Raw genomic sequence first — 26,771 nt, 5'->3', positions numbered from 1 at the left:
CAGGGCACATCAACGAGAGAAGGGAGTAACGGTTTCATAAAGTGATGGAAATACACTTCTTGCTATCAAAACTGCAACATCAGGATGGGCACCATCACGCCAGGTCCTGGTCCCGTAGTGATGCTATAATTCACAGAAACAGTATTCTCCCGAAAATTCTATGGTTTGGTAGGCGAAGCACCACTTCTTGCGTGCTTGTATCTGCTGCCGCGTTAAGGAAAGCCGCAGTAATGGTCGCCGATTGACGGTCGTGGTGCTCCAAACGTCGTCGCACTGTCAGTGTTGATATTCATCTCCTTCCAAACAAGCCCATTTCGTGTTAACGTGCGTGATGTGACTGCAATTCTACATGGCTAAGAGAACAATAAAAAGGGTATCCAAAAATATGGAAACACAACACCTTACCATGCCTAATACGGTGTAGGAAACCAGTTGCCATTCAAAATAGCTTCCAGTCGTCTGGAAATGGATAAATCAAGTCCTGTGTGGTCTCAAAAGGAATTTTATACCATTCTCCCTGCAAAATAGGGGCGAGTTCAGGTATCGATGGTGGAGGTGGATAGCGATCACGTTCCGAAGTAGACCACAAAGGTTCAATAATATTGAGATCTGGTGACAGTGGTTGCCAATTGAGATGGAAGAATTCATCCTTGTGCCCACAAAACCAGTACTAGACGATGCTAGCTGTGTGAACAGGGACCCTATCGTCTTGGAGTAAAGTATCACCATTGGGGAACAAACATTGTTCCATGGGATGGACCTGATCAGCCACAACGGTCACATAATCTTTGGCAGTGATGCGACCTTGTAGAGTAACCACGGTGCCCATATCACGATATGGCTACCAAAATCGTCACTGAACACCGACCATGTTGCACTCTTGGGACGTAAACTCGGCCAGAAGTTGGAAACAGTGTGAATCAAGACTTGTGCGACCAAATGAATTTCTTCCATTGCCCCAAATGTGTGTGAAATCTTATGGGCCTTAAGTGCTAAGGTCATCAGTCCCTAAACTTACACACTACTTAACCTAAATTACCCTAAGAACAAACACACACACCCACGCCCGAGGGAGGACTCGAACCTCCGCCGGGACCAGCAGCACAGTCCATGACTGCAGCGTCCCAGACCGCTCGGCTAATCCCGTGCGGCTTCCATTGCCCCGTAATCCAGGTCTCGTGGCTTGGACACCACGTTTTCATGTTACGGGCATTTGCATCACTGATGAGTGGTGGTAGAATTCCAGCTCGTGCTGCAATTCCCTGCTTGTGGAGCTCTCTTCGTGTTGTTTAGTTGCTGACAGGGATCGCGACAGCGACATTCAATTCTGCAGTGACTTTAGCAGCTGTCGGCTTGTTATTTTTCGTCAAAATCTTCTTCAGTGGCCGTCTGACACGATCGCTCAACACACATTTTCGTCCACGTTGTGACTTAGCGGATGATGCTTTTCCGCTTTCCTTGTACGAGGTATAAATCTTCGATATGGTGTCTCTGGAAACACCGAACACTTGGTTGCCTTGGTTACGAAAGCACCCACTGTACGAACGCCAACAGTTTCCCCACATTCCATTTCACTTGCCGTAATGCACCTACAGCTACACGGAACACTGTTCTGACTTCGACTGACACTTGCAACGTATTGAGGACATTGCACACGTGCCGTTCGTGGTCAAATACAAGAGCACAACATGCAGGTTTGATTAGCAAATGCATTTATGTTGAAGCCGCATATCTCGCACTGTTTACATACCTCTGTATGCTAGTCCTTTCAGCCGCTAGTCGTGTGAGACCGTTGAGATTCTAAATGACAGTGTGGCGTCCTCAACCCATCGATTCCATATTCAAATTCCAACACGTACTAGTAGACGTTTCTCCTTTTACGTGAAGCATAACACGATCTTGTCACAAACAACCTATATTCAAATGAATTTTCTGAATGAGAAACCTGCTGAGTAATCCTGTCCTTAAAAGCCTATACGGAACGTAGATGGCGGACACCCCCTACTTACTTTCGGCGGTTGCACCGAAATGCTAATCATTTGCAAATCCAGGCATGTAGTACACTTAATGTCAGTTTGTCGTTTGTCACATGCGGCCTCCATGGCGCTGGAGATAAGTAGCCAGCAGTGTAACTTCAGTCTCCTGATAATGGGACACGTGTGGTTCTGAGCATTCAGAAAACTTTTAGTTATCGAAGTGACTTCCTCGTTTGCTTAGCGTAAAAATCCGCAGTTTTCAGGAGTAGGAAGCATGATCAGTACAACAAACAAAATGAGCAACATGTTCTCAGAGTAGCCAAAGAAGAATCACAACTGCAAGCTCGTAATTTGCGAGAGGATTTTCTTTTGCCGAGGGAATTCTGTAATCAAAGTGCTCTAGTGCCACCTTTTGTAGGGTGCATTTCAATACTGGAGGAGTAGATTGGAGCAATAATGGTAAGTTTCGCTACATCTACAGCTAGTTTAACGAACACGTGAATGTTACCAACATACCACGATAACCTTCTTAAGTCTCTCCGTAACCACGTCATTGATATAACTAACTCCCGATGCATTTCACAAGACCACACGGCAATTAGATTGTTGTAATTTTTTTTGTATTTATGGTACATGACGTTAAGAACTCGTATATCACTCCCCTTATGCATGTCGATGCAACTGTAAAAACTTCTTGAGAAAATCGACGTTGAAATTTTTCCTAGCGTCTTTAATACGATAGTGTAAGGTTGGTTTTTCTTTTTAGCGGGTGGCTTGGATTTGTGGTAGAATGCCCGCGGCGGCGAAGCAGAAGCGAGGGGGGGGGGGGAGCCTTTCTTTTAACTGGTACTTGTATTACTGTCCATGTTTAACACCCCTTGTAGTTGTCGCACCAATTCTGTTCATATTTTACTTTGCTCATTTATTTAATGAAAACTGGTACACAGCCACTGCTTTGATTATAATGTTAATGTTAAAACGCAGTACCACCACACTCTCAAACTGTAGGTTCCCTCAAACACCTCCATTTTCCTGCATTTATTAATTTATGTTTATCTTATTGATATTGCTTAAGTTCCTTATGTATTCTGTATTTACATTGGCAACTGTCTCTTCTTTTAACTGGTTGTGTATCACTCTCCATGTTTCATACCTCCTGATGCAGCCTTGTCTAGTACTAATTTTATTTTATTTTATTAGTTTTGTTTATTAATAGAAACTGTTATGTAGGCATGCTACTCCTATTTTGTGCTAAAGGTTTTCCTGTCTACTCATTTGTTATTTATGTACTGTTCAGTTTTTACTTTTTCATTGCAAAGATGTTACTTACTGTATGTTTCTACTTCAGTCTAGGTGTGTTACTTCTCTTCCAATGTTGTCTGGTAACATTTAACTTCTTTGGTGATAATACTCAGTAAATGTCTGAAGATGGCCCTGTAAGCCGAAAACCGGTTAACAATAAAAGTAATATTGTAGAACAAAAGCAAACTGGTGCTTTTCATTTGTTAACACTTGTAGGTAGTATGGGACGATCTTAATATTTTTATTGTTTCTTTATTTTCCTGCCCCAGTTGCACCGACAATTTTGGTTAACGGTGACTAGTTTCGAACGTGTCCGTTCACTGTTGAACTATTATCTTGACGTATGTCAGCGTTATACCACAAGATAATGGTTAGAAGGGACACGATAGAAAGTAGGAACTACTAACCCAGATTGTCGCCGCGGTAAAGACAGAAAAATAAAGAAAGAATAAGACTGAATACAGTTTCGGATCCTTTTACCAACATGTTGTTGGTATTCCTCTTGAAGTTCTTAGCAACTGTGGATCCAGGTTCAAAGACACAAAAAAATGACTTAATATATCATGTGGTAGTATTCCAGTGGGGTTTGGTATTAAAATCTTTTCGGAAGACAAGGTATTGGATCCACATTTTCATCTGCGTCTGCAAGTTTTGTGAAAAATCGCTTGTGAGAGAAGAGAGTGCTGCATGCTGGATGTCCAAAAGTAGAGTAGTTTTCGTTTTTCATTTTTTTTTCAGTCAAGGTCAATACGAGGAAAGTTACTGCTGGCTGGTGCGGTCCCAGAAGAGAGGCTGCGGCTGTAGGCGTCGGGGAAAAGGGCAACCCGAAAGGGTGCGTAGGTGAACGACTGCAAAGTTTCTGCGAGCACAAAACGCGTACCGGAGCTGTGGCTTACCCGGAGAGCGGGAGGCAGGCGTATTCTTTCAGGTGTGCTCGGCAAAGTAATTTCCATGGCGGACAGCTTGTCCTCGGCGGGAAGCCGGTGCCAGAGACAGTTTCGATTACACTGGAAGCCGGGCAAGCGCGCCACTGGCTGCAGGGGCCGCGGTGACGGTGGCGGTCGCGCCCGCCCGATGAATGGCTGCAGTGTTTCGAACCGACTGACTTTGACGTGTGCGGACACGCACCTCACACAGCGGGTCGTATTTTATCAGGCGGGGCCTGTCGCGCGGATATGAGTTTGCGCGGCGCGTCACAAAAGCTGCGTACACCAGAACGACAGTTTCTGTCCAAATTTTTTCCTGTGCGTCAACTGTCTGTCTCTTCGGATCGAAGCAGTGTACGTCTCTGACATTTCGTGAAACTACGCTATGCCGTATACGCTAGTTTGCACATTTGTGTTTGGAATTTCAGGTCAATTGTCTGAAAATTACAGTAGTGGCGAGTCAAAAATTTTTGTTTTGAGATCCTTTGGAGAACATGTGCGACAAAATTATTCCACCTTGAAACCTTCCCGTCTCCTCTACAGGGTGTTAAAAAGGTACGGCCAAACTTTCAGGAAACATTCCTCACACACAAAGAAAGAAAATATGTTATGTGGACATGTGTCCCGAAACGCTTACTTTCCATGTTAGAATTCATTTTATTACTTCTCTTCAAATCACATTAATCATGGAATGGAAACACACAGCAACAGAACGCACCAGCGTGACTTCAAACACTTTGTTACAGGAAATATTCAAAATGTCCTCCGTTAGCAAGGATACATGCATCCACCCTCCGTCGCATGGAATCCCTGATGCGCTGATGCAGCCCTGGAGAATGGCGTATTGTATCACAGCCGTCCACAATATGAGCACGAAGAGTCTCTACATTTGGTACCGGGGTTGCGTAGACAAGAGCTTTCAAATGCCCCCATAAATGAAAGTCAAGAGGGTTGAGGTCAGGAGAGCGTGGAGGCCATGGAATTGGTCCGCTTCTACCAATCCATCGGTCACCGAATCTGTTGTTGAGAAGCGTACGAACACTTCGACTGAAACGTGCAGGAGCTCCATCGTGCATGAACCACATATTGTGTCGTACTTGTAAAGGCACATGTTCTAGCAGCACGGGTAGAGTATCCCGTATGAAATCATGATAACGTGCTCCATTGAGCGTAGGTGGAAGAACATGGGGCCTAATCAAGACATCACCGACAATGCCCGCCCAAACGTTCACAGAAAGTCTGTGTTGATGACGTGATACAAACGTACCGCGCCACGGCTATTGCCCCGTGCTAATCCATACATCAAATGGGCATCTGCCAACTCCGCATTTGTAAACATTGCACTGACTGCAAAGCCGCGTTCGTGATGAACACTAACCTGTTGATGCTACGTACTGATGTGCTTGATGCTAGTACTGTATGGCAATGAGTCGCATGTCAACACAAGTACCGAAGTCAACATTACCTTCCTTCAATTAGGCCAACTGGCGGTGAATCGAGGAAGTACAGTACATACTGACGAAACTAAAATGAGCTCTAACATGGAAATTAAGCGTTTCCGGACACATGTCCACATAACGACTTTCCTTTATTTGTGTGTGAGGAATGTTTCCTGAAAGTTTGGCCGTACCTTTTTGTAACACCCTGTATATATCTTTTGTTACGCAGCCTTCCCTTCTACAATAACCTATGACACCTTCCCTTTGGATTTCTATCTCTTGCTTAATAATAACAAATGATATCTTCCCTTTGGAATTAATTCTCTTTATTAGCAATCTTCGCATACAAATTTAAATGCTGCTTATTAAACGTGATTTGCTGATTATTTCAAAGAAACATAGAATGTGTCGTCGTCGTGGCCCTCAGTCGTTACCTGCAATAACCCAAAACTGTTCCTTACATTTTTTACTGTTACTGGATCGCCATCTGACTGCTATATCGAACTGCGACATGAATATACTTATTCTGTTTTACTATACTCTATTAGCTGCTGGTGGGCTGTCATAATAAGTGGCTGTATTTATTACCAAAGCTGGCGTTATTCTTTAATAGCAAAGCTGACGTTATTCTTCAATTAATTTGACTGAAGTTACGTAATTCATAGTTAAAATTTTTCTTGACAACAATAAAATTTTGCAAAGTTTTTCGTTGATGGTTTTTGGGATGGATTATAATCAGTAATGCAACACTGCTGGCAAAAATTAATTATATTCTGAAAACGCTTCTTCACCTATTTACTGCCGGTAATGAAATGATTTTACAAACTTTCATATCAGACCTACTTTTTACAATAATCTTACAACTAGCATTGCGCAAACATACCTTTAGTAGTCTTGAGTTCCTTAAAAGAAATTCAATAATATTAGTTCCTCTTATGATCTCTTGTAAATCATAGCTGGTGGTTGGCAGGCACACCGCTCCTCTCAACCTCTCGCTTCAGACCTGCTACCGACTCGCTTCACATCTCGCGTACTACTGACTTCCTACGAATGCTGAAGTGCGGTCTCTCCCGCCAACAATGCTTTTTGTGCAGACAATACCTGCTACCATTACAAAATGTATCAATGCGCGGTCTTTCCCGCTCTTTTCTTAAAATGTATCCATACGCGGTCTCTTCCGCCGTTTTTAAAATTATGTCAATGTGCAGTCTCTCCCGCCAACAATACTTTGGTGCAGACATTCCCTGCTACCACAATTATTTCCAAAATGACAAATATTAATTATTACTACTTAATCCTATTAATAAAAAATAAAAATCTTACATAAATTGTGGTTTGACAATAGGCAATAGAAATATACACGTCTTACAACCTGTTATATGGATATTATACAGGCAAAATACCCTCAGTCTGTACGAGGAATATAATAATTAAAATTAGAAATAAAGAATTTGCTGACAGATTTATTGCTAAACTATTAGATTAATAAGTCATTCTTGAATAACGCTAACACACATTATTTGGAAAAAAATGAAAAAGAATAGTAGACACCGACCTCGGGGGTGATCATTTTGGATTCCGGAGAAATGTAGAAATACGCGAGGCATTACTGAGATACACTGAGGTGACAAAAGTCATGGAATAGCTATGTGTACATACACAAATGGCGGTAGTATCGCGTACATAAAAGGGCAATGCATTGGCGAAGCTGTCATTTGTCTTCAGGTGATTATGTGAAATTGTTTGCGACGTGATCATGACCGCACGGAGGGAATTAAATCTTTGAATGCGGGACGGTAGTTGGAGCTAGACGCGTGGGACACTTCATTTCGGAAATCATTAGGGAATTCAATATTTCGCGATACACAGTGTCAAGAGCGTGCCGAGAATAAAAAATTTCGAGCATTACCTCTCACCACGCACAACTCTGTGGCTGACGGCCTCCACTTAATGACCAACGGCAGCGGCGTCTGCGTAGAACTGTCAGTGCTGGCAGACAAGCGACACAGCGTGAAATAACAGCAGAAATCAATGTGAGACGTACGACGCACGTATCCGTTAGGACAGTTCGGCGAAATATGGCGTGAGTAGGCCATGCCGGCAGACGACCGAGTGCCTTTCTGACAGCACGACATCACCTACAGCGCCTCTCCTGATCTCGTAATTATATCGGTTGGACCGTAGACGACTGGAAAACCGTGGCCTGGTCAGATGAGTTCCGGTTTCAGTTTGTAAGAGCTATGGTTCGAGTATGGTATAGACCCCACGAATCCATGGACCCAAGCTATGAACAAGGCACTGTGCAAGCTGGTGGAGGCTCCACAATGGTGTGGACTGTGTCTTTACATGGAATGGTCTGTGTAGTCTGGATGTTCAGCTATTTGGAGACCATTTGGTTCAAAATGGTTAAAATGGCTCTGAGCACTATGGGACTTAACATCTGAGGTCATCAGTCCCCTAGAACTCAGAACTACTTAAACCTAACTAGCCTAGGGACATCACACACATCTATGCCTGAAACAGGATTCGAATCTGCGACCGTAGCAGTCGCGCGGTTCCAGACTGTAGCGCCTAGAACCGCTCGGCCACTCTGGCCGGCAGAGACCATTTGCAGTCATTAACGGATGTCTTGTTCCCGAGCAACGATGGAATTTTATGGATGACAATGCGCTGTGTCACCGGGCCACAGTTCTTCGCGATTGGTTTGAAGAACATTCTGGGCGGTTAGAGCGAATAGTTTGGCCACCCAGATCACCCGACACGAATCGTATCGAACATTTATAGGACATAACCGAGATATCAATACGTGCACGAAATCCTGCACCGGCAACACTTTCGCAGTTATGGACGTCTATATAGAAACGATGTGGCTCTATTTCTGCGGGGGAGTTGCAACGACATGTTAAGTCCATGCCACGTAGAGTTGCTGGGGTCCAGCACGATGTTAGAAGGTATCTTATGACCTTTGTAACCGCAATGGATCTCACATGATTGGTTGGAAAAAGGCAAACCTACGTTTATTGTACCGAGCGAGGTGGCGCAGTGGTTAGCACACTGGAATCATTCAAATCCCCGTCCGGCCACCAAGATTTAGGTTTTCCGTGACTCCTATAAATCGCCTCATGCAATGCTGGGGTATTTCCTCTGACAAGAGTATGGCCAATTTCCTTCCTCATTTTCCGCAATCGGAGCTTGTGATCCGTCTTTAACGATCGTGCTATCGATGGGACGTTAAACTCTAATTTTCCTTCCTTCTTTTACGTTTATAACATTTATATATTTATAGAAAACGTTCGACAATGTTGACTGGAATACGCTCTTTGAAATTCTGGAGGAAGCAGGGATAAAATAAGGGGAGCGATAGATTATGCACAAGTTATACTGAAACCAGACGGTATTTGCAGGAGTCGAGCGGCATGAAAGGGAAGCACTGGTTGGAAAGGGAGTGAGAGAATGTTGCAACCTATCCCCGCTGTTATTCAGTCTGTACATCGACAGACCGCAAGGAGAAGAAATTAAAACTTCTGTGTTTGCCGATGACACAGTAATTGTGTTATAGAGAGCAAAGGACTTCGAAGAGGAGCTGAATGGAATGAGTAGTGTCTCGAAAAGATATTATAAGATGATTGTCAAGAACAGTAAAACAAGGATAATGGAATGTAGACGATTAAATCAGATCATAATGAGGGAGTTAGATTAGGTAGTGAGAGACCAAAAGTGTCTCTTTTCTCAGTTTTTCTGTTGGGGCGGCAAAATAAATACAATTGTCGTTGTAGACGGGATATAAAATGCAGCTAGCGACAGCAAGAAAAGATTTTCTGAAGAAGAGAAATATATTTAACATCAAATGTAAATGTATGTTTTAAGAAGTGTGTTTTTTACTGCTATTTGTCTGGAGTGTAACCTTTTGCAGATGTGAATCGTGTATGCTATAACAGTAGAGACAAGAAGAGAGTAGGAGCTACAGAAGAATCCTGAAGATTATATGGGTAGTGCGAATATGTAATGAACTAGTACTGAATGGACTTTGGACAAAAAATACGTGGCACAGGTTGAGGCAAAGAAGGGATCGGTTGGTAGGACACATTCTGAGGCATCAAGGAATCGTCACTGTAGTAATGGAGGAAAATGTGTGTGTGTGTGTGTGTGTGTGTGTGTGTGTGTGTGTGTGTGTGACGGAGGGAGGGGGCGGTGTAAAGATGGTAGAGGGGGACCAATGCTTGAATGCAGCAAACAGGTACAAAAGAACGACGCTAGGTCGCAGTAGGTATGGCGTGGAGATTTGCATGAAACCGATCTCCGGAGTGAAGACGCTACTGCCATTACCGCTACTACTTCTGCCACTTCTACTACTACTACTACTACTATTGCTACTTCTATGACGACGACGACGGCGACGACGAGTAGAGAACTTGTGATCACGAATGCCTGTAAAAATCTACTCGTGATTGTCTTACAAACGACAAGGTAAGAAATGAGGAGTGAAATACTGAATATTTTTATGTACCCACTGCATGACGTTTTGCAAACCGTGAAAGCTCCTGCACTTCGAGCGTAACCTCTGTAACTGTACTTATTTAGACAGGAAGATGAACCAAATCAACAATGGTCAGCACGCGCATTGTTCTTGGCCGGTCTCTACACGCATTTAGACGAATGCCTGGTTGGTTCCCCATCTGAAACAAGGCACAAAGTCGGTTCGTCTCTCATTTTATCTTTCCTAGTCCTATTTAATCTGAAGCTGACAATGTTAAAGGAGGTAGAGGGTGGCCAGATGCCCGTCCGGTCGCCAGTGCGTTTAGTGTTATCACACATGAAAGTATGAGAACGTTTTCGAAATGTTTGCAAATCGTGTAACTGAAGCGGGGGCGTGGGTGCTAGCTGGATATTCACCTAATCGGTGGTGGGCAATCGCCTAGAAATCACATCCAGGTTGCCCGATACACCGGCCCTCGTCGTTACTCCACCTGCGGATTCGATCCTAGGACGGCGCGTCTCCCCCAATCCCGGAAGCGGCTTGCTAACGCGTGTGTCTATCCGGATGGGTCAACATACAAATTCGCTTCAAACGTGAAAATACGCAGAACATAGTTTGCATTTTTGGCAGACTAGTGGTGTACACGACATTTCTGCACTTACATCAGGCCTGGCCGAGATATACGTTCCCGGGGCGCGCTCGCGCTGCTCTAGCGCAATCGTGTCCACTTAGTGCTCCTGCTTCCACCACCACTGCGGTGTTCCGAGGTGTGAGTGAGACGGCTATATGGCGGAGGCTACACACGCGGGAAACTTGGGAACACGTGTTTTCAACATAGTGCGACTACTTCCACGTGGCGAATATTGAACCATACCCTTAAGCAGGATTTTATCATTAGTGTTTATTTTCAAATCTCATATTCTGGCAAAACAATAATTCTGTTATTTGATTAAGTAAGTACATTACATTGTGCTAATACAATGAACAGAGCTACAAAAAAAAGTTACATACAGGCATTTAACATGCAACTGTGAAATTTATAAATTTATACATATTTCGATTTAGAATATGTAATATATTTGGAACTATGGCTCGTGACTAAGTCAAACACATGGATTTAAGCAGATTAACATATGTTGCACCCTTTCGTTGGTGGAACTTTGTCAACTGCAAAACAGAAATAATTTCACCCACATATGTTGAATCAAACATTGAAATAACTTCGGCGGCTTGTCTCTGTACCCGAGGATATTGTTTGTGGAATAAGATTTTGTAGAAGTACTGTAAATTCTTGGATTCAGCAGGTCGTTCAGCCGGATGCTACACTGTACATCTATCTGCTAAAGTTGATGTCATGAATTTAAAGCTGATTTTTCCGTAGGATTGATTTTTGTTTGATAGCATCAATCTTGTTCGCCATATACACTAAAGAGCCAAAGAAACTGGTACATCTGCCTAATATCGTGTAGGGTCCCCGCGGGCACGCAGAAACGCCGTAACACGACATGGCATGGACTCGACTAATGTCTGAAGTAGTGCAGGAGGGAAGTGACACCATGAATCCTGCACGGCTGTCCAGAAATCCGTAAGAGCACGTGGGCTGGGGATCTTTTCTGAACAGTACGTTGCAAGACATCCCAGATATGGTCAATAATTTTCTTGTCTTGAGGAGTTTGGTGGCCATCGGAAGTGTTTAAACTCAGAAGTGCACTCGAGCCACACTGTAGCAATTCTGGACGTGTGCAGTGTCGCATTGTCCTGCTGGAATTGCCCAAGTCCGTCAGATGCACAAAGGACCTGCATGGATGCAGGTGATCAGACAGGATGATTACGTACGTATCACCTGTCAGAGTCGTATCTAGACGTATCACATGTCCCATATCACTCCAACTGCACACGCCCCACACCATTACAAAGCCTCCACCAGCTTGAACAGTCCCCTTCTGGCATGCAGGATCCATGGATTCATGAGGTTGTCTCCATACCCGTACACGTTCATCCGCCCGATATAATTTGAAACGAGACTCATCCGACGAGACAACATGTTTCCAGTCATCAATAGTCCAGTGTCGGTGTTAACGGGTCCTGGCGAGGCGTAAAGCTTTGTGTCGTGCAGTCACCAAGGGTACACAAGTGGTCCTTCGGCTCCGAAAGCCCATATCGATGATGTTTCGTTGAATGGTTTACACGCTGACACCTGATGGTGGCCCAGCATTGAAATCTGCAGCAAATTGCGGAAGGATTGCACTTCTGTCATATTGAACGATTCTCTTCAGCCGTCGTTGGGCCCGTTCTTGCAGGATGTTTTTTTGGCCGCAGCGATGTCGGAGATTTGATGTTTTACCGGATTCCTGATATTCACGGCACACTCGTGAAATGGCCACACTGGAGAATCCCCACTTCATCGTTACCTCGGAGACGCTGTATCCCATCGCTCGTTCGCCGACTATAACACGACGTTCAAACTCACTTAAATCTTTATAACCTGCGATAGGCACTTCTTGTTTTCTATAGGCGTTGCCGACAGCAGCGCCGTATTCTGGCTGGTCACATATCTCTGTATTTGAATACGCATGCATATACCAGTTTCTTTGGCGCTTCAGTATATGTTACCAAATGATTCTCCCCTTGTATTAAGAGACTTAACGAATTCAGATAGTTAGATGTTTGGCAAGGCCTGCCTTATTAACGTGACGTGACGTCAGGAAAGACATAGCGACAAAAACAAACGCCATGTCCACGGTGAGCAAAGAATGATATAGTGTGTATATGCACAGTGAGTGGTCCTGGGAAGAACTCTAATATTTCACAAGTGACAAGATCTATACTAAGCGACAGTCAACAACGTCTGCCAGGAGGGGAAATGGTATTATGGTAATATATGTATATAGTTAAGGCTCACCGGCCATTTGACCATCTTCTTCTGTGTGGATGCACAAACAGTGCCCGAACTCTTACGGGAATCGGCAAAAACCTGCGAGTAATGAGTATAGTGAGCAGGGGCACTATGAATATAGTGCGGCACGATAATTTGGGGATGTGGGTCTCACGGGGGCATGCCAGAGAGAAGATCCTGCAGTCGCACTATCCTCTGTGTCCTCAGTGGCTCATACGGATCTGCCATATATGCAGGAGATCCCGAGTTCGAGTACCGGTCGGGGCACACATTTTCAACTGTTCCCGTTGACGTATATCAACGCCTGTATGCAGGTAGAGGTATTCATTTCATTGTAATTATGGTAATACTCTCCAAAGCGTCAAAGAATAAAAAAAAGAAACACTTTTGTGGAGGGGGGATGAAATTAATTTTTTCCGAGGTTGTCCTCTGAATGTTCTCAGAAACTGAATGCTGGCTGTAACCGCTATATTACATCAGAAATCAAAAACGAGATAGCGACTGAAATTTAGGCTTACGAGTTAGCTAAATTCACGGACTTTGTATCACGTCGTTGGTGTTCCGTTTGTATATGTAGGGAAATTTCAGTCTGTAGCCGTCCCTACTGTCATGATGTTCAACCAGACCCGTAATGGAGAAATTAAATTGTTATACATAACTTTCCTAATTTTTGTTTTGAAGTTCGGTATTTTCTTGATAGCATGTCTTAGGATTGCTGAGCTGCTTATGCCATTTCAGTCTGTTTAGGAAATAGGCTTCTTATCCACGATTAGAATATCCCTCAGATTTTTACTTTGACAGTAGCACAGTAAAGGAGTTAAATTTTATGTAATAGTTTGTATATTTCATAGAAAGATATACAGCATTATTGTATTACAGTAGTATTGCAGGAAGGCAATGGAGTTGTCGGAAATAGTCAGTTATTCTCAGGTTGGCAGCTGATCAAAGTCATCAACAGGACTTAATGTTTCGAAGAGTTGCTTGCTCACATTTCTCAGAGGAAGCGATGTGTAGAAAGTATCACGCATATACGCATTGCTTGTTACATAGAAAAGATAGACAATGAATCACATACGATCTAGAAGGCCCAGTCGTATTTACGCTATCTTGTCGCCTCGAGAAACCGTGTCAGCGTATCGCAGAATGCTGTCTGTTGCCGTACTTATATACCGAGAGAGGCGACGCAGTAAAGGTACTGTACTCGCAAACGGGAACAGCTAACACCCTCTTTAGATTCATTCTTCCCATAGTGTCCCCATAGCGATTAAGGCTAATGCTGGAACGGTGCTTGTGTAAACGGTGCAGCCAATTCCATCCCCCTTCCTTTCATATCCGGGCTTGTGCTCTGCCACTAATGGCTCAAATGGCTCTGAGCACTATGGGACTTAACATCTATGGTCATCAGTCCCCTAGAACTTAGAACTGCTTAAACCTAACTAACCTAAGGACATCACACAACACCCAGCCATCACGAGGCAGAGAAAATCTCTGACCCCGCCGGGAATCGAACCCGGTAACCCGGGCGTGGGAAGCGAGAACGCTACCGCACCTGCCACTAATGATCTTGTCGTCGACGGTACGGTAAATCCTAATCTTCTTTCCTTCTTCGTTCATAAACAGAGCTTCAGAATGTGATTGTTTCAGAATACGCTCTCTTCACGTGGTATCTTCCTCATTTTCCAAATGGAGCATCTGCTAACATTGGATAACAATTGCTCATTTCGCCACATCGATCAAATAGAATGCAGAGGTGAATTTGACATGCTACGGTCGCAGGTTCGAATCCTGCCTCGGGCATGGATGTGTGTGATGTCCTTAGCTTAGTTAGGTTTAAGTAGTTCTAAGTTATAGGGGACTGATGACCTCAGATGTTAAGTCCCATAGTGCTCAGAGCCATTTGAACCATTTTTTTTGAATTCGACACTCGAGTGCGTGAAATCTCTCAAAATTGGAAACTGAATTCAGAAAAATTGTTGACCTGTGTGGGAGTACGTGCAGACGCGTATGTATAAGTGAACACAAAATAATGTTTGGTGGTTGTTGGTAGGGCTTAGTTATAAAGACAGATATGATTGAAGCTTATGGTCTGTATTTAAAGCCTGTGTTTGAGTAATTAGACGGAGAAGATAATGGTTAAGACACTAGACACGTAATCGAGGCGAACAGATTTCAAATCCACGCCCAGCCGTACCGATTCAACGTTCCCATAATTTTTGCTTCATCTCTATAGCACGAAAGCTGAGGTAATTCCTTCACTGGAACTACAACCATTTCTTTCCTTACCACCGTCCAACTGAGTTGTTACTCAGTTTGTTATGATCTTGCGACAAAGGGGCTTTGAACCATAGCCGTGTTTCCTTCCTTTTTGACTTCGTGTGGACTGAACTGCGTTTGTAACTACCGACGCGGACGTCTGTGTATGGACGAGGCTAAGGGTATGAATGCTGAGATGGGCGTGGTTGTAACTGGATGTATCGACGGCTTTATATACGGGTGTAAGCAAATGATCATGTTGCTGGAAATACCAGTAGTATTTACAGCCACACACAACAATAAACACGTCCTCGATTGTGCAGACTCGTTGACTGTACCTGTACTGCTCTACACCCACACTTAAGCAAGGGCCGCATTCCATAGACAGTGATAAGCAGCGATTCGGCGCGGTGTAAAGGAATAGCGAACAGCAATGTAAACTTATTATGGGTCCAACAACCCCCCCCCCCCTCCTTAGGCTTCCATGCTATAGAAAATTTCCCTTAGTAGGATTTCGTATTTCTCATCTCTAAAACAATGCAAGTTAGTTTCTTGTTGGTTGGTATTCTTGATATTCACAGCAATCGGTTTACTTTCAGAGGAAGTGATTGTTGATGTCAGTCAGCTGTTATTTATCTTGTAAACTTGCAGTGAGTTAGTGCAGTTCCCAACACGTAGGTCTCAAGGAACTTTGGTGTCCTACACAGCAAAAACGAAACCAAGTAAAAACTTACTGATGTTGTCAACAATGCACCAAGATAAAAGGCACTGTTGGAGGAGAGAAGAATAAAACCGGGATAAATGCATATTATAATTCCACTAAAGGTGGAATTGATACCATTGAACAAATGGCGTGTATGTACACCTGTAAGAGGGGAACAAAGAGATGGCCTCTATCTGTATTCTACTCTCTCATCGACATTTGTGCTATCAATGCAGCCACCATATTCATCCCGCAACATACAAGATGGAATGAAAAGAAACACAACAAACGGAAACTTTATCTTCTGCAAGCTGGGATGGAACTAGTGAAATTGCAGGTAGAAGAAAGAAGTGCCAATGCAACAGGGTTATCTAACCAAATTGTTCAATCAACGGAGACTATTCTACAAAAGAAAATCAAAGAAGTGACAACAGAAGCACGTCAACCTCGTGCAGGGAAAGGTCGGTGCCATATTTGTGTAAGAAAAGCTAAAACAAAGAAGCAGAAGTACAACAATCTAAGTAAACCAAAACAGTATTGTGGACAGTGCCATAAACATGTGTGTAACACACATTCAGAAAAAATTGTGAAGTGTGTCTCTTGCCGTGAAGTTGAGGACTCAGAGTAGTCTATTGTACAGGGTGATTCAAAAAGAATACCACAACTTTAAAAATGTGTATTTAATGAAAGAAACATAATATAACCTTCTGTTATACATCATTACAAAGAGTATTTAAAAAGGTTTTTTTTTTCACTCAAAAACAAGTTCAGAGATGTTCAATATGGCCCCCTCCAGACACTCGTGCAATATCAACCCGATACTCCAACTCGTTCCACACTCTCTGTAGCATATCAGGCGCAACAGTTTGGATAGCTGCTGTTATTTCTCGTTTCAAATCATCAATGGTGGCTGGGAGAGGTGGCCGAAACACCATATCCTTAACATACCCCCATAAGAAAAGATCGCAGGGGGTAAGATCAGGGCTTCTTGGAGGCCAGTGATGAAGTGCTCTGTCACGGGCTGCCTGGCGGCCTTTGCACAAACACCCATTCTCTGTAAACTGTTTATACCAACGGTTATACACCACCTATCAGGAGGTTTAACACCATACTTCGTTCGAAATGCACGCTGAACAACTGTCGTCGATTCACTTCTGCCGTACTCAATAACACAAAAAGCTTTCTGTTGAGCGGTCGCCATCTTAGCATCAACTGACGCTGACGCCTAGTCAACAGCGCCTCAAGCGAACAAATGTACAACTAAATGAAACTTTATAGCTCCCTTAATTCGCCGACAGATAGTGCTTAGCTCTGCCTTTTGTCGTTGCAGAGTTTTAAATTCCTAAAGTTGTGGTATTCTTTTTGAATCACCCTGTATATGAACATGTCTGTGTTTTGTATTGTAATATGTCAATTTTTTATTCACTCAATCCAATATTTATAACAATTAACATTTATAAACTGATGCCTTAGTTAAAATACATAAACCATTTTGAAAGTTGTAATTTTTCGTCAATAAACTTATTTAATACCTGTGGGCTCGCCGAACCCCCCTCCCTTAGGCATCCAAGTTAGAAAAAAAGGCTTGGGCGTCCTAGGATTAATGCACCAGGCAGGTGAAGCAGTAAAATGGCAAATGGCCCAGCATTAATTAAGACAGATTTGTCTAGCCTAATAAAAAATTGTTCTCAGGCTGCCAACCGCGCCGGTGCATAACCATGCGTGTTTAACCTGACCTAGCAGAAAACACTCTTCTATCTCCATGGACCTTCGTTGACAACGATTAGCGTCCGGTATACTGTGTCGCCCTATTGTCTTTCCAGTGAAATCGCGATGACGAGGAATTTGCGAAGGCGCCATTCTATGTTGCTCAAATCTTATTTGTCGAAAAATAAATAAATAAATATTCTAACGCGCTCTTATAACCGAGAATAGCCACAGTCGTCAACATATTCGTCTTCGTATTTGCCTCGTCTGAATCCTTCTTCTTCTTCTTCTTCTACTACTACTACTACTTTTCCCTTCTCTCCCGTCTTCTCGTCTTGCTTTCCTTCCTTGAACACTGTTCCTCCAGAATCTGAGTCCAATTCCTTAACCACTGCGCCACTTCGCCCGTGGGAACCGGCGAAAGAACGCCCAATATCACCTGTTAAAATGCTGAATAACGGGCATTAGGCTGAGGTGTAAACCTCGTCTAGAACATGGTTCTGTGCCTAACAGTCCGTCTCATAATGCTGGGGACATCATCAGGAGTTGTAAATATGCAGTTAGTATTTTCAGACTTAAACAAGCTCAAAAAACTGAACTGTTTGTTTCAAACTCTTAACTGCGTCTTCGCCGGCCGGGGTGGCCGAGCGGTTCCAGGCGCTACAGTCTGGAACCGCGCGACCTCTACGGTCGCAGGTTCGAATCCTGCCTCGGGCATGGATGTGTGTGATGTCCTTAGGTTGGTTAGGTTTAAGTAGTTCTAAGTTCTAGGGGACTGATGACCTCAGAAGTTAAGTCCCATAGTGCTCAGAGCCATTTGAACAATTTAACTGCGTCTTCGTTTATTGTATTATGATTTGTGGAATATCCCAACGACCTGTTATACTAGATTAATAGTGATTCTTAAACATAAACCGCGATGCAAGCCATTTATGTAATAAACGAGTTAAATTTTCTATGCAAGGATTGTTCTATCTCCATTGGATAGCATATAAATCCATAAATGAGTCACAGTGCATTATATAGTTTCTTGAGGGAACATGATATTATTAGTTTATTTCATCCCTGAAATGTATGGGCCCTTCATTCTTTTTAACACTCCTCTTGTTATGATTTGTTTCAAACATTGATAACTTTAGTGATGTTGATAACCAAGTCACCATCAACTAACTGTTAAATGCCCTTAGTTTATGTTGCACCTATTGATTATAGTACTTGCAAATAACAGGCAACAAAAAATGCGACGAAAGAGTGCAGTGCCTATAATCAGATTCATGTACTGCGACTGATACTGCAGACGCGACGTTTCTTGCTCGACTTCTGTTCTAAGAGCGACTAAAAATATCTCCTTTGAATCATGCTTGTTTCCACTAAATCAGTGTATGTGGTTTTCGTTATATTACACAAACTAATACGCTGTGGTAATGTGGTCTGAAGGCCATATCTGTCTCTAAGGTAACATTAGTTCTCCTGGCGTACTGACAATGAGTGACGGGGCCAAGTCATCTTTAAAGCTTTGAGGGATGGCTGCGTGCGCACACACACACACACACACACACACACACACACACACACACACAGAGAGAGAGAGAGAGAGAGAGAGAGAGAGAGAGAGAGAGAGAGAGAGAGACAGAATTTTTGTTGTGGAGAGAAACTAAATGGGAACAAGCAAGTATTCAGACTTTGAAATACCACGCGGAACATTGTATTCCTTTATGGTCCCTACGTTCGTGTTGTACGTTTTTCTTTACGTCTTATCTGATCACTGACACGCTGTTTTAGCTGGAATACAAGAAAACGCACTTTGTGCTTCCAGGGGCTGCTACTAGATTTTCTACTTGAGTATCCCATTAGACCCCGTTGCACCAACGAGTGATAGGAGAGATGAAGCATTCTGCCCTTCATTCTCGTTGCTGAAGTTAGTCTCACACGTCACTTTCCACTTTCGAGGGAACTCGTAAATCTCAATTTTTTTTAATGGGGTTAAAGTAATTGTCGAAAGTTCAGGACAAAACTGCTTTGTTGCTGGTGTATTTCATACAGAATACGGTACACATTCCACTAATATGTAGTTCGAAACCCGCTTAACATTTTCAAGGAACTGTGCACCGCAGATGAAAGCGGATGGCTCCACATTTCTCCAGAGTTGTTTCATCTACTTCCTGAGTTATTTCTATTTCAACAATTTAGAAGTCTCAGACAGCATTAAACAATTAATTCTCGATTTTTCTCATGTCTGAACATCATTTTGTTGTTAGTCAAAAACATGAATTCGTAACTTCAAAGTATTTCTCCTCCTTTCATTAAGATTTTTGTTTGCATGGCTTCAGAATCAATAGTCACTGTTATTTAGCCATTAGTACTTCCATCTGTCTCTTGTGTTAACTTTACCAGATTTTCGTTCATATCTTTGGTAAACTCAGTCCTATCATGAGCAAATTGTTAGGAGACTTATGTCTGCATTCTTAGATGCCGCTGATGGCTTAGATTTCAGTATCTTCGTTCCTGAGGCTATCTATAGTATTACTCGTTTTCAATTTACTGCTTACTAGTGTTCTGAAACTACCACACATACTTTTTACATCGTGAATCTTTTTTTTATGACATTCCGCTTCTTTTTGTTGTGGGTATTAGGTTTTGCTTGCATTTTAAAAGTGTATTTTCCACACTTTTCAGCGCTTGTAATGTTACCATTACGGCGGGAAACAGCAGGCTTGTTCTCGTGGCTACGTATTAGAAAATTCATTTTGACAGAAAAGCACCTAAATTTATCAGTGCTATTGGTTATCTAAAAATTAAATACTGGGCGTTACATCACATCTTTGATTTTAGGGATATTTTTTTTTGCCCCGTCAGTGTAAGTTAATAGACAACGGATGGTAGATGTATGTAATAGACACATCCAGCTTTACAGTTTTTTTTTCTTTTTACAGAGTTCTTCTTTCGCGGGCTCAGTTGTTAATTTAAAAGACACTTTCTCACTTAACATCCCTTCTAACGTGACTTCAGCAACGCAAATGGGTTCCTGCTCAACACTACCTTACCACACGTTACTCCGAAAAATGGTTCAAATGGCTCTGAACACTATGGGACTTAACATGTGAGGTCATCAGTCCCCTAGAACTTAGAACTACTTAAACCCAACTAACCTAAGGACATCACAGACATCCATGCCCGAGGCAGGATTCGAACCTGCGACCGTAGCGGTCGCGCGGTTCCAGACTGTAGCCCCTAGAACCGTCACAGCGGCCGGCCGTTACTCAGAAGATCCGTGTAATTTACACTAGTTTTAAATTTGAACCTCCTCCATTACATCAAACTAACATAACCCTTAAGGGTGTTGGTAAACAGCGCCATGGTACCCGAGTGAAGTTTACTTATCTTCGTCCTACACACTGTTTCACACTCCGCGTACCGTGAACGTCAATATTTGTTCGGCCTGCAACGATATTTCACCAAACGTCTGATACTGATAGAGCCTTAAACAGAACATGATCTGCCGTCTAAACATTGTGGAATGCGATGTATATGCTTTCTGTCTGTTGCACTTACTTGCTTACATAGCCAGCACTTCATCAACCTCGAAGATCATGTACCAACCTTGCAAACTGCCTCTAGTAACTAAGCATTTTAGCTGTTTGCATCCAGTTAGATTCGGTAGTCAGCTGTTATGGGTCCTTAATGGTTTCGCCCATCCATCTCTTCCTGAATCGGCCAAGGAGAAATGTTTCTCCGGGTGTTACCGCCATCACTACTTTCGAACTGTGACTTACGGCACTTGAGCACCATGCCCTATCAATCAAAGTCTGCTTTCCTTCAATTCCTGGACAACTGTCTACATTTGGTGTGCCATTATATTCCTCATAACCGAGTAGTGTCCCATATCTTATATATATATTACACATTTTGAACAAATGTAGAAAATGACAATTTAGAAACAAAATTTTGACAGGAGGCACGTTGACTTCCCCTGCAGGGACTAGAGAAACTACACTTCTGTTACTCGTCAGCCTGTTTTTACTGCAACATTATCATTTCTGTTACAGGTGTCCAAAGTGAAAGTGCAGTCGTGCAGTGTTTACAAGACTTGCTGGGACTGTTTAGGTGCCAAGGATCCATACTGTGGCTGGTGCTCTCTTGAAAATAAGTAAGTAATGTGCAAAGTCCTGTGAGACTTTTTGTCATACTTGGAATTGAATTTATCATTATCTAGGTTGCAGTGCATTATTTCTCTTAAAATCTAGTTTGCTTCAAGCAAATACAGTATTCTTGTCTTAATTTTAACTAGACCAAGCCCTGAAAATTGAATCACTAGTAGTTATTGTAACACTACACTGAACTGAACTGAACTGAATTTTTTATTGAATGTTAAACTGCCTCTTTAATACGAATATAGTTTATCTTAAGGTCACAGATGAAAAAAAGTCTGTCTACTAAACCCTTTAAATACAGTACAATGATGTTGGCCCATTAGAATGTCATTTATTGTACAATAGAACCTCTAATTATTCAGACCTGTTCATTTACGGCTTAACACTATCAGAACTGGAACTAAATTACTGAAATATTTTGCTAGATGTAGCCTCCGCAGTGATTGCCAGGATGCTGCCAAAGACCCACTGTACTGGATTTCCTATAAGAGTGGACGTTGTACAACTATCACAACTGTGACCCCAAACCAGCTTCAGCGAACCACAGCTAGAACGGTATGTACTGTTTCCTACAAGATCGTCAAGATCATTTTCTTGTGTGTGTGTGTGTGTGTGTGTGTGTGTGTGTGTGTGTGAGAGGCTATTTGCGTTACCACTTGCAAAATAGCCGGCCGCGGTGGTCTCGCGGTTAAGGCGCTCAGTCCAGAACCGCGCGACTGCTACGGTCGCAGGTTCGAATCCTGCCTCGGCCATGGATGTGTGTGATGTCCTTAGGTTAGTTAGGTTTAAGTAGTTCTAAGTTCTAGGGGACTGATGACCACAGACGTTAAGTCCCATAGTGCTCAGAGCCATTTGAACCATTTTGAACTTGCAAAATACAGTATAACAGATATAGAAGTGGTAGATTATTTGTATTAAGGGAATTCCTTCTTTATTTCACATTACATGTTGCTCACAGTCTGTTAATGTTGAAACTACGAAACTGATGAAAACTCATCATCATGATTTGACTGTACACTGTATCATAATTCCTGTATTTATTTTTCTTGCTCTTGAGTGAGGTCATGGATTAAATTTTTGACAGTTGAAAATCAAATGAAATGAAAGGAAATGAAATCACGAAGCATGAAAATATTTCCATTATAACTACTGTATTGAATGATGTTCTACAATATAATTTCACATTCTCCAGCAGTACATTCCATTCTTAATTTTCCTTGAATGCTAACTTGACCGAATGAAGGTATCATCACATTTTGTAAGTTGATTGTATAATTGTATGTTCATAAACACTGATCTGTTTAGTTATGCTTACGAATGAATCAGCATTTTCCTTTCATTATTATTTTGTTGCTTTACATGAATCATATTCCATGGATTTTGTGAAGATAAGTTTCCAGGCTGTAGAAATATCTCTGGGATGTACAAGGGCGCGCTGAAAAGTAATACCTGTAAATTTTTTATTCTGTTCTCAATATTGGTTGAGATATTACATGTAATGCCTATTACTCGGGCGACTTTCCCGCTTCGCTGATAAATCGTCTGCTGCTAGAGGGATCCAACGTGTGGCATGTAACTTGGTGGCGTGTAACGTAACTATGTGGGCACATGAGAAACAGTGTGTTGTAATCGAATTTCTAACCGCAGGAAATGTGCTCCCAATTGCAATTCATAGAGAAATGAAAGACGTCTACGGTTATGATTGTATCTACACCAGTAATGTGCGAAGTTGGGTTGTTTGTGCTCGTAATGAAGGGAAATGTGGTGCTAACCTAATGTTTGTGGCAGAGCTCGAAGTGGGTTGATCGTATACGGCAACCAGTGAGACTCGTTGGAATTGGATTGAAGAACTCATCAGAGAAAATCATTCGATAATACATGCAGCTCTCAGGTAAATGTGCCATGTTACGAGTGTGTGTACAGGCCATCATTGCAGAACTGCGGTACAGAAAACTGTGTGTATGGTGCCTCAAATGCTCATTTCTGACGTGAAGCATGGGAATTGGGAGATCAGTCAACAATTTCTTTGGCATTTTGAGAGTGAGGGTGATGGTTTTCTTAACAGCATTGTGACAGGTGATAAAAGCTGGGTTCGTCATTTTGACCCCGAAAATAAGAAAGCATCAGTGGAGTTCCATCACAGAGGACCACCAATGCCCAAAAAATTAAAGACCATGCCATCGGCAGGCAAAGCCATGCACAGCGTTGTGTAATGTTCAGAGTGTGATGAATTTGAAATTCATGTCTAAGGTCACTACCACAAACCCTGCAAGGTACTGCAATACCCTCAGAAAACTGAAAGAATGAATTTGAAGAGTTCGTGCACACCCTCTCCTTCAGCATAACAGTTTCAGGCTGCACACAAGCACTGTGACATTTGCAGCAACCTGACGCCTTGGGTTCACTGTCACTGACTGTAGGCTCTCTACTTGGCCCCATCCAGTTTCCGTCTGTTAGCAAAACAACTCAACAAGAACACCTTTGAGGACTTCAGTCAACAAAGTCAAACATTTTACAGTGACAGTACCAACAAACTGGTCTCTCGTTGGGAGAAATGTGTTCTTTGACAGAGTGACTATGTTGAGAAATAAAGGTGTAGATAATGCAGAATATTAATTATTATTGTGCTATTTAGAAAACTTTAAGAGTTTTCACATAAAAAATTCTGAGGCATTACTCTTCAGCACACCCTCATACATTTTTAGTGCAATGCAATAAAATGGCTTAACTTTACAAAATATTATTGTATTACAATGCTGATATTGATTATATTACAGCATAATACATTAATTTTAAGAATTTCTATGAAGATACAGTTCACTGGAGTAGGAGTTTTCCAACAGATCTTTAATTCACTGTGTTACCCACAAGACATGCCTTGGCACGTTGCTGAATACATGTGCACCCATATATGTGATTCTTTTCTGTGTTAACATTAAACCTTTGGAGTCTTTTTATTGTTTTTTTGTGTTATTGGAGTAGTCTGTAAGTTAACTGCAGATCAAGCAGTGTTCATGATGAGGAAGTGGGCTTTCCCAGAAGAATGCCACAACTGCTGTCCTGTAACCCTGACAATTAATTTCTCTTTTAACACCCCCTAGAGGGCTCACAACTCTTTTGTGAATATGTGCCTGGCCAACACAAAGCCCTAGTCCTTGCAGTGCTCCTTTCCTTTCTGTGCTGCAAGTCCACCCTTCTATTATTCTTTCCCCTCTGCCTTTGCACTGGATGGGGCCGACCATGCATCGATGTGGTTTACAATACTGGACACTTGATTTCTTCCCTCCCGGTATTCTACAAATTTTTATTCTTAACCACATGGTCCCCATTGATGGGTTTGACCAGCTATTCCTCTTCCAAATTTTACAGAAGTGCGGATTGTGTGGGAAAGGTTGCTCACTGCAATGTATATTCCACCTTTTGAGCCTTTCTATCTTTGCACCCTTCCTTTCTGGCAAAGGTAATACACCCAAAAACCTAGCACCCAGTGCATTAGTCATTCCATTTGGGGGGGGGGGGGGATGTAGGTCACCAAGTACCTGCAGGGTGGTAGCCCCCTGAACACACAGGGAATAAATTATTGGTGCCTGAGCTGGAAGCTCCCAGTGCATGCTAAGGAGCATGTGTCTGTCATGTCTGGGGCACAGGGACTCCAAGCAATCATTTACTGGCCAGGTAGCAATTGCTATGACTGGGTGGCATCCATGAGAAGAGCCCCCATTTTGAGTGAGTGGTTCGATGGTGGATGACTCACACATGAAGTGAATTAAACTTTCTTCTGCTGGTGGCTGTATGGCCCCAGCAGTGTCTTCTGAATGAAAGACATATTATAGCGCAGAGAACTACGGTGCCAAAATGTTTCCTTCCCTGGCTACACTGTGGGAGTATCGTAGGGCTAGGGAAAAAGGGAGAAATACTCCCCCAGATGCGTAGTATGTTCTAGGACTGATGGGGATTTATTTTGTACTACAAAGCCATTATTCTTTGTTGATCACCTTCAGGACTGGTTTGGGGAAGTAGCAGTGATTTCAGAAATGAAAAGTGGTTCCCCGTTCTGATTAAAGATAGCATCCTCTGCTCAGACGCAGATGATTCTCCCCTATGACAAGCTGGGTGACATTCCAGTAACTTTAACACTTCCTTTGTCCCAGTATGGTACAGGAAATCATCTTCTACTGTGATCTCCTTTTACAGACTGATGGTAAGTTATGTGATAATTTGGAGTGATGAGGTGTGCATTTTCTCTGTTATGTCCAGCAGGGCCCAGATGATGATAGGGTTGATACTGGGAGCTTCATCTTGGCCTTTGAAGGTGACTCATTTCCTGAAATGCTCAAGGTGATGGGGTATTGATGTGATGTGAAACTGTGTGTCCCCCCTCCCATGTGTTGTTACAAAACCATGAGATTCAGACACATGTCTTCACATTGTAATACATGCATCATCTGTAGGAATTGTGGATGTCAGTTGCACCTGAACATTCCTTGCACCTCTACTCCCATCTGTGTCAACAGTGGGGACCACCATTCCACCCTGCTCATTGGATGGCACGGTCTTCCAAAGAGAGAAGAAAATCCAAGAATGCAAGACTCTTGACCAAATCGGGTATCAAGATGCCAAGAAGAAGTATGACCATCTGCATCCTACATGGATGATGATGATGATGTATGCTACAGCTACGGCAATGTCATCCTCTCTAGCACTGTACCATTGTCCTCCATGTTTCCTACTTCAGGCCCTTACAGCTGCTCTATTACATCCACTCCCCTGGTGGTTGCAGGGGCCACCTCCTACTGGTTACCACATACCCCCTTTGGGAGTAATGAACTCCCCATCCACTGGGGACATCAGTCTTCAACCCCAGCCAGAGAAGCAATGCCCTCTTCCAGCATCTCTTACCAGGAATGGGTCCCTTGGGGTGCTCATTTGCCAGGAATCTGC

General features: G+C 42.8%; 1 protein-coding gene across 2 annotated transcripts in view; it reads left to right on the top strand.

Moving 5' to 3' along the window:
• The window catches only part of LOC124556856 (plexin-A4), a 973,893-nt gene that overhangs the window by 902,652 nt on the left and 44,470 nt on the right, over nt 1–26,771 (top strand). For both annotated transcript variants that reach the window (XM_047130878.1, XM_047130877.1), the window contains 2 exons: nt 21,726–21,826; nt 22,256–22,385. In XM_047130878.1, coding sequence (XP_046986834.1) covers nt 21,726–21,826; nt 22,256–22,385 — 231 coding nt within the window. The remainder of the gene's footprint in view (nt 1–21,725; nt 21,827–22,255; nt 22,386–26,771) is intronic.

This window comes from Schistocerca americana, chromosome X (genome assembly GCF_021461395.2).
Source record: "Schistocerca americana isolate TAMUIC-IGC-003095 chromosome X, iqSchAmer2.1, whole genome shotgun sequence".
Lineage (NCBI taxonomy): Eukaryota > Metazoa > Arthropoda > Insecta > Orthoptera > Acrididae > Schistocerca > Schistocerca americana.
This window is presented reverse-complemented; position numbering and strand designations above follow the sequence as displayed.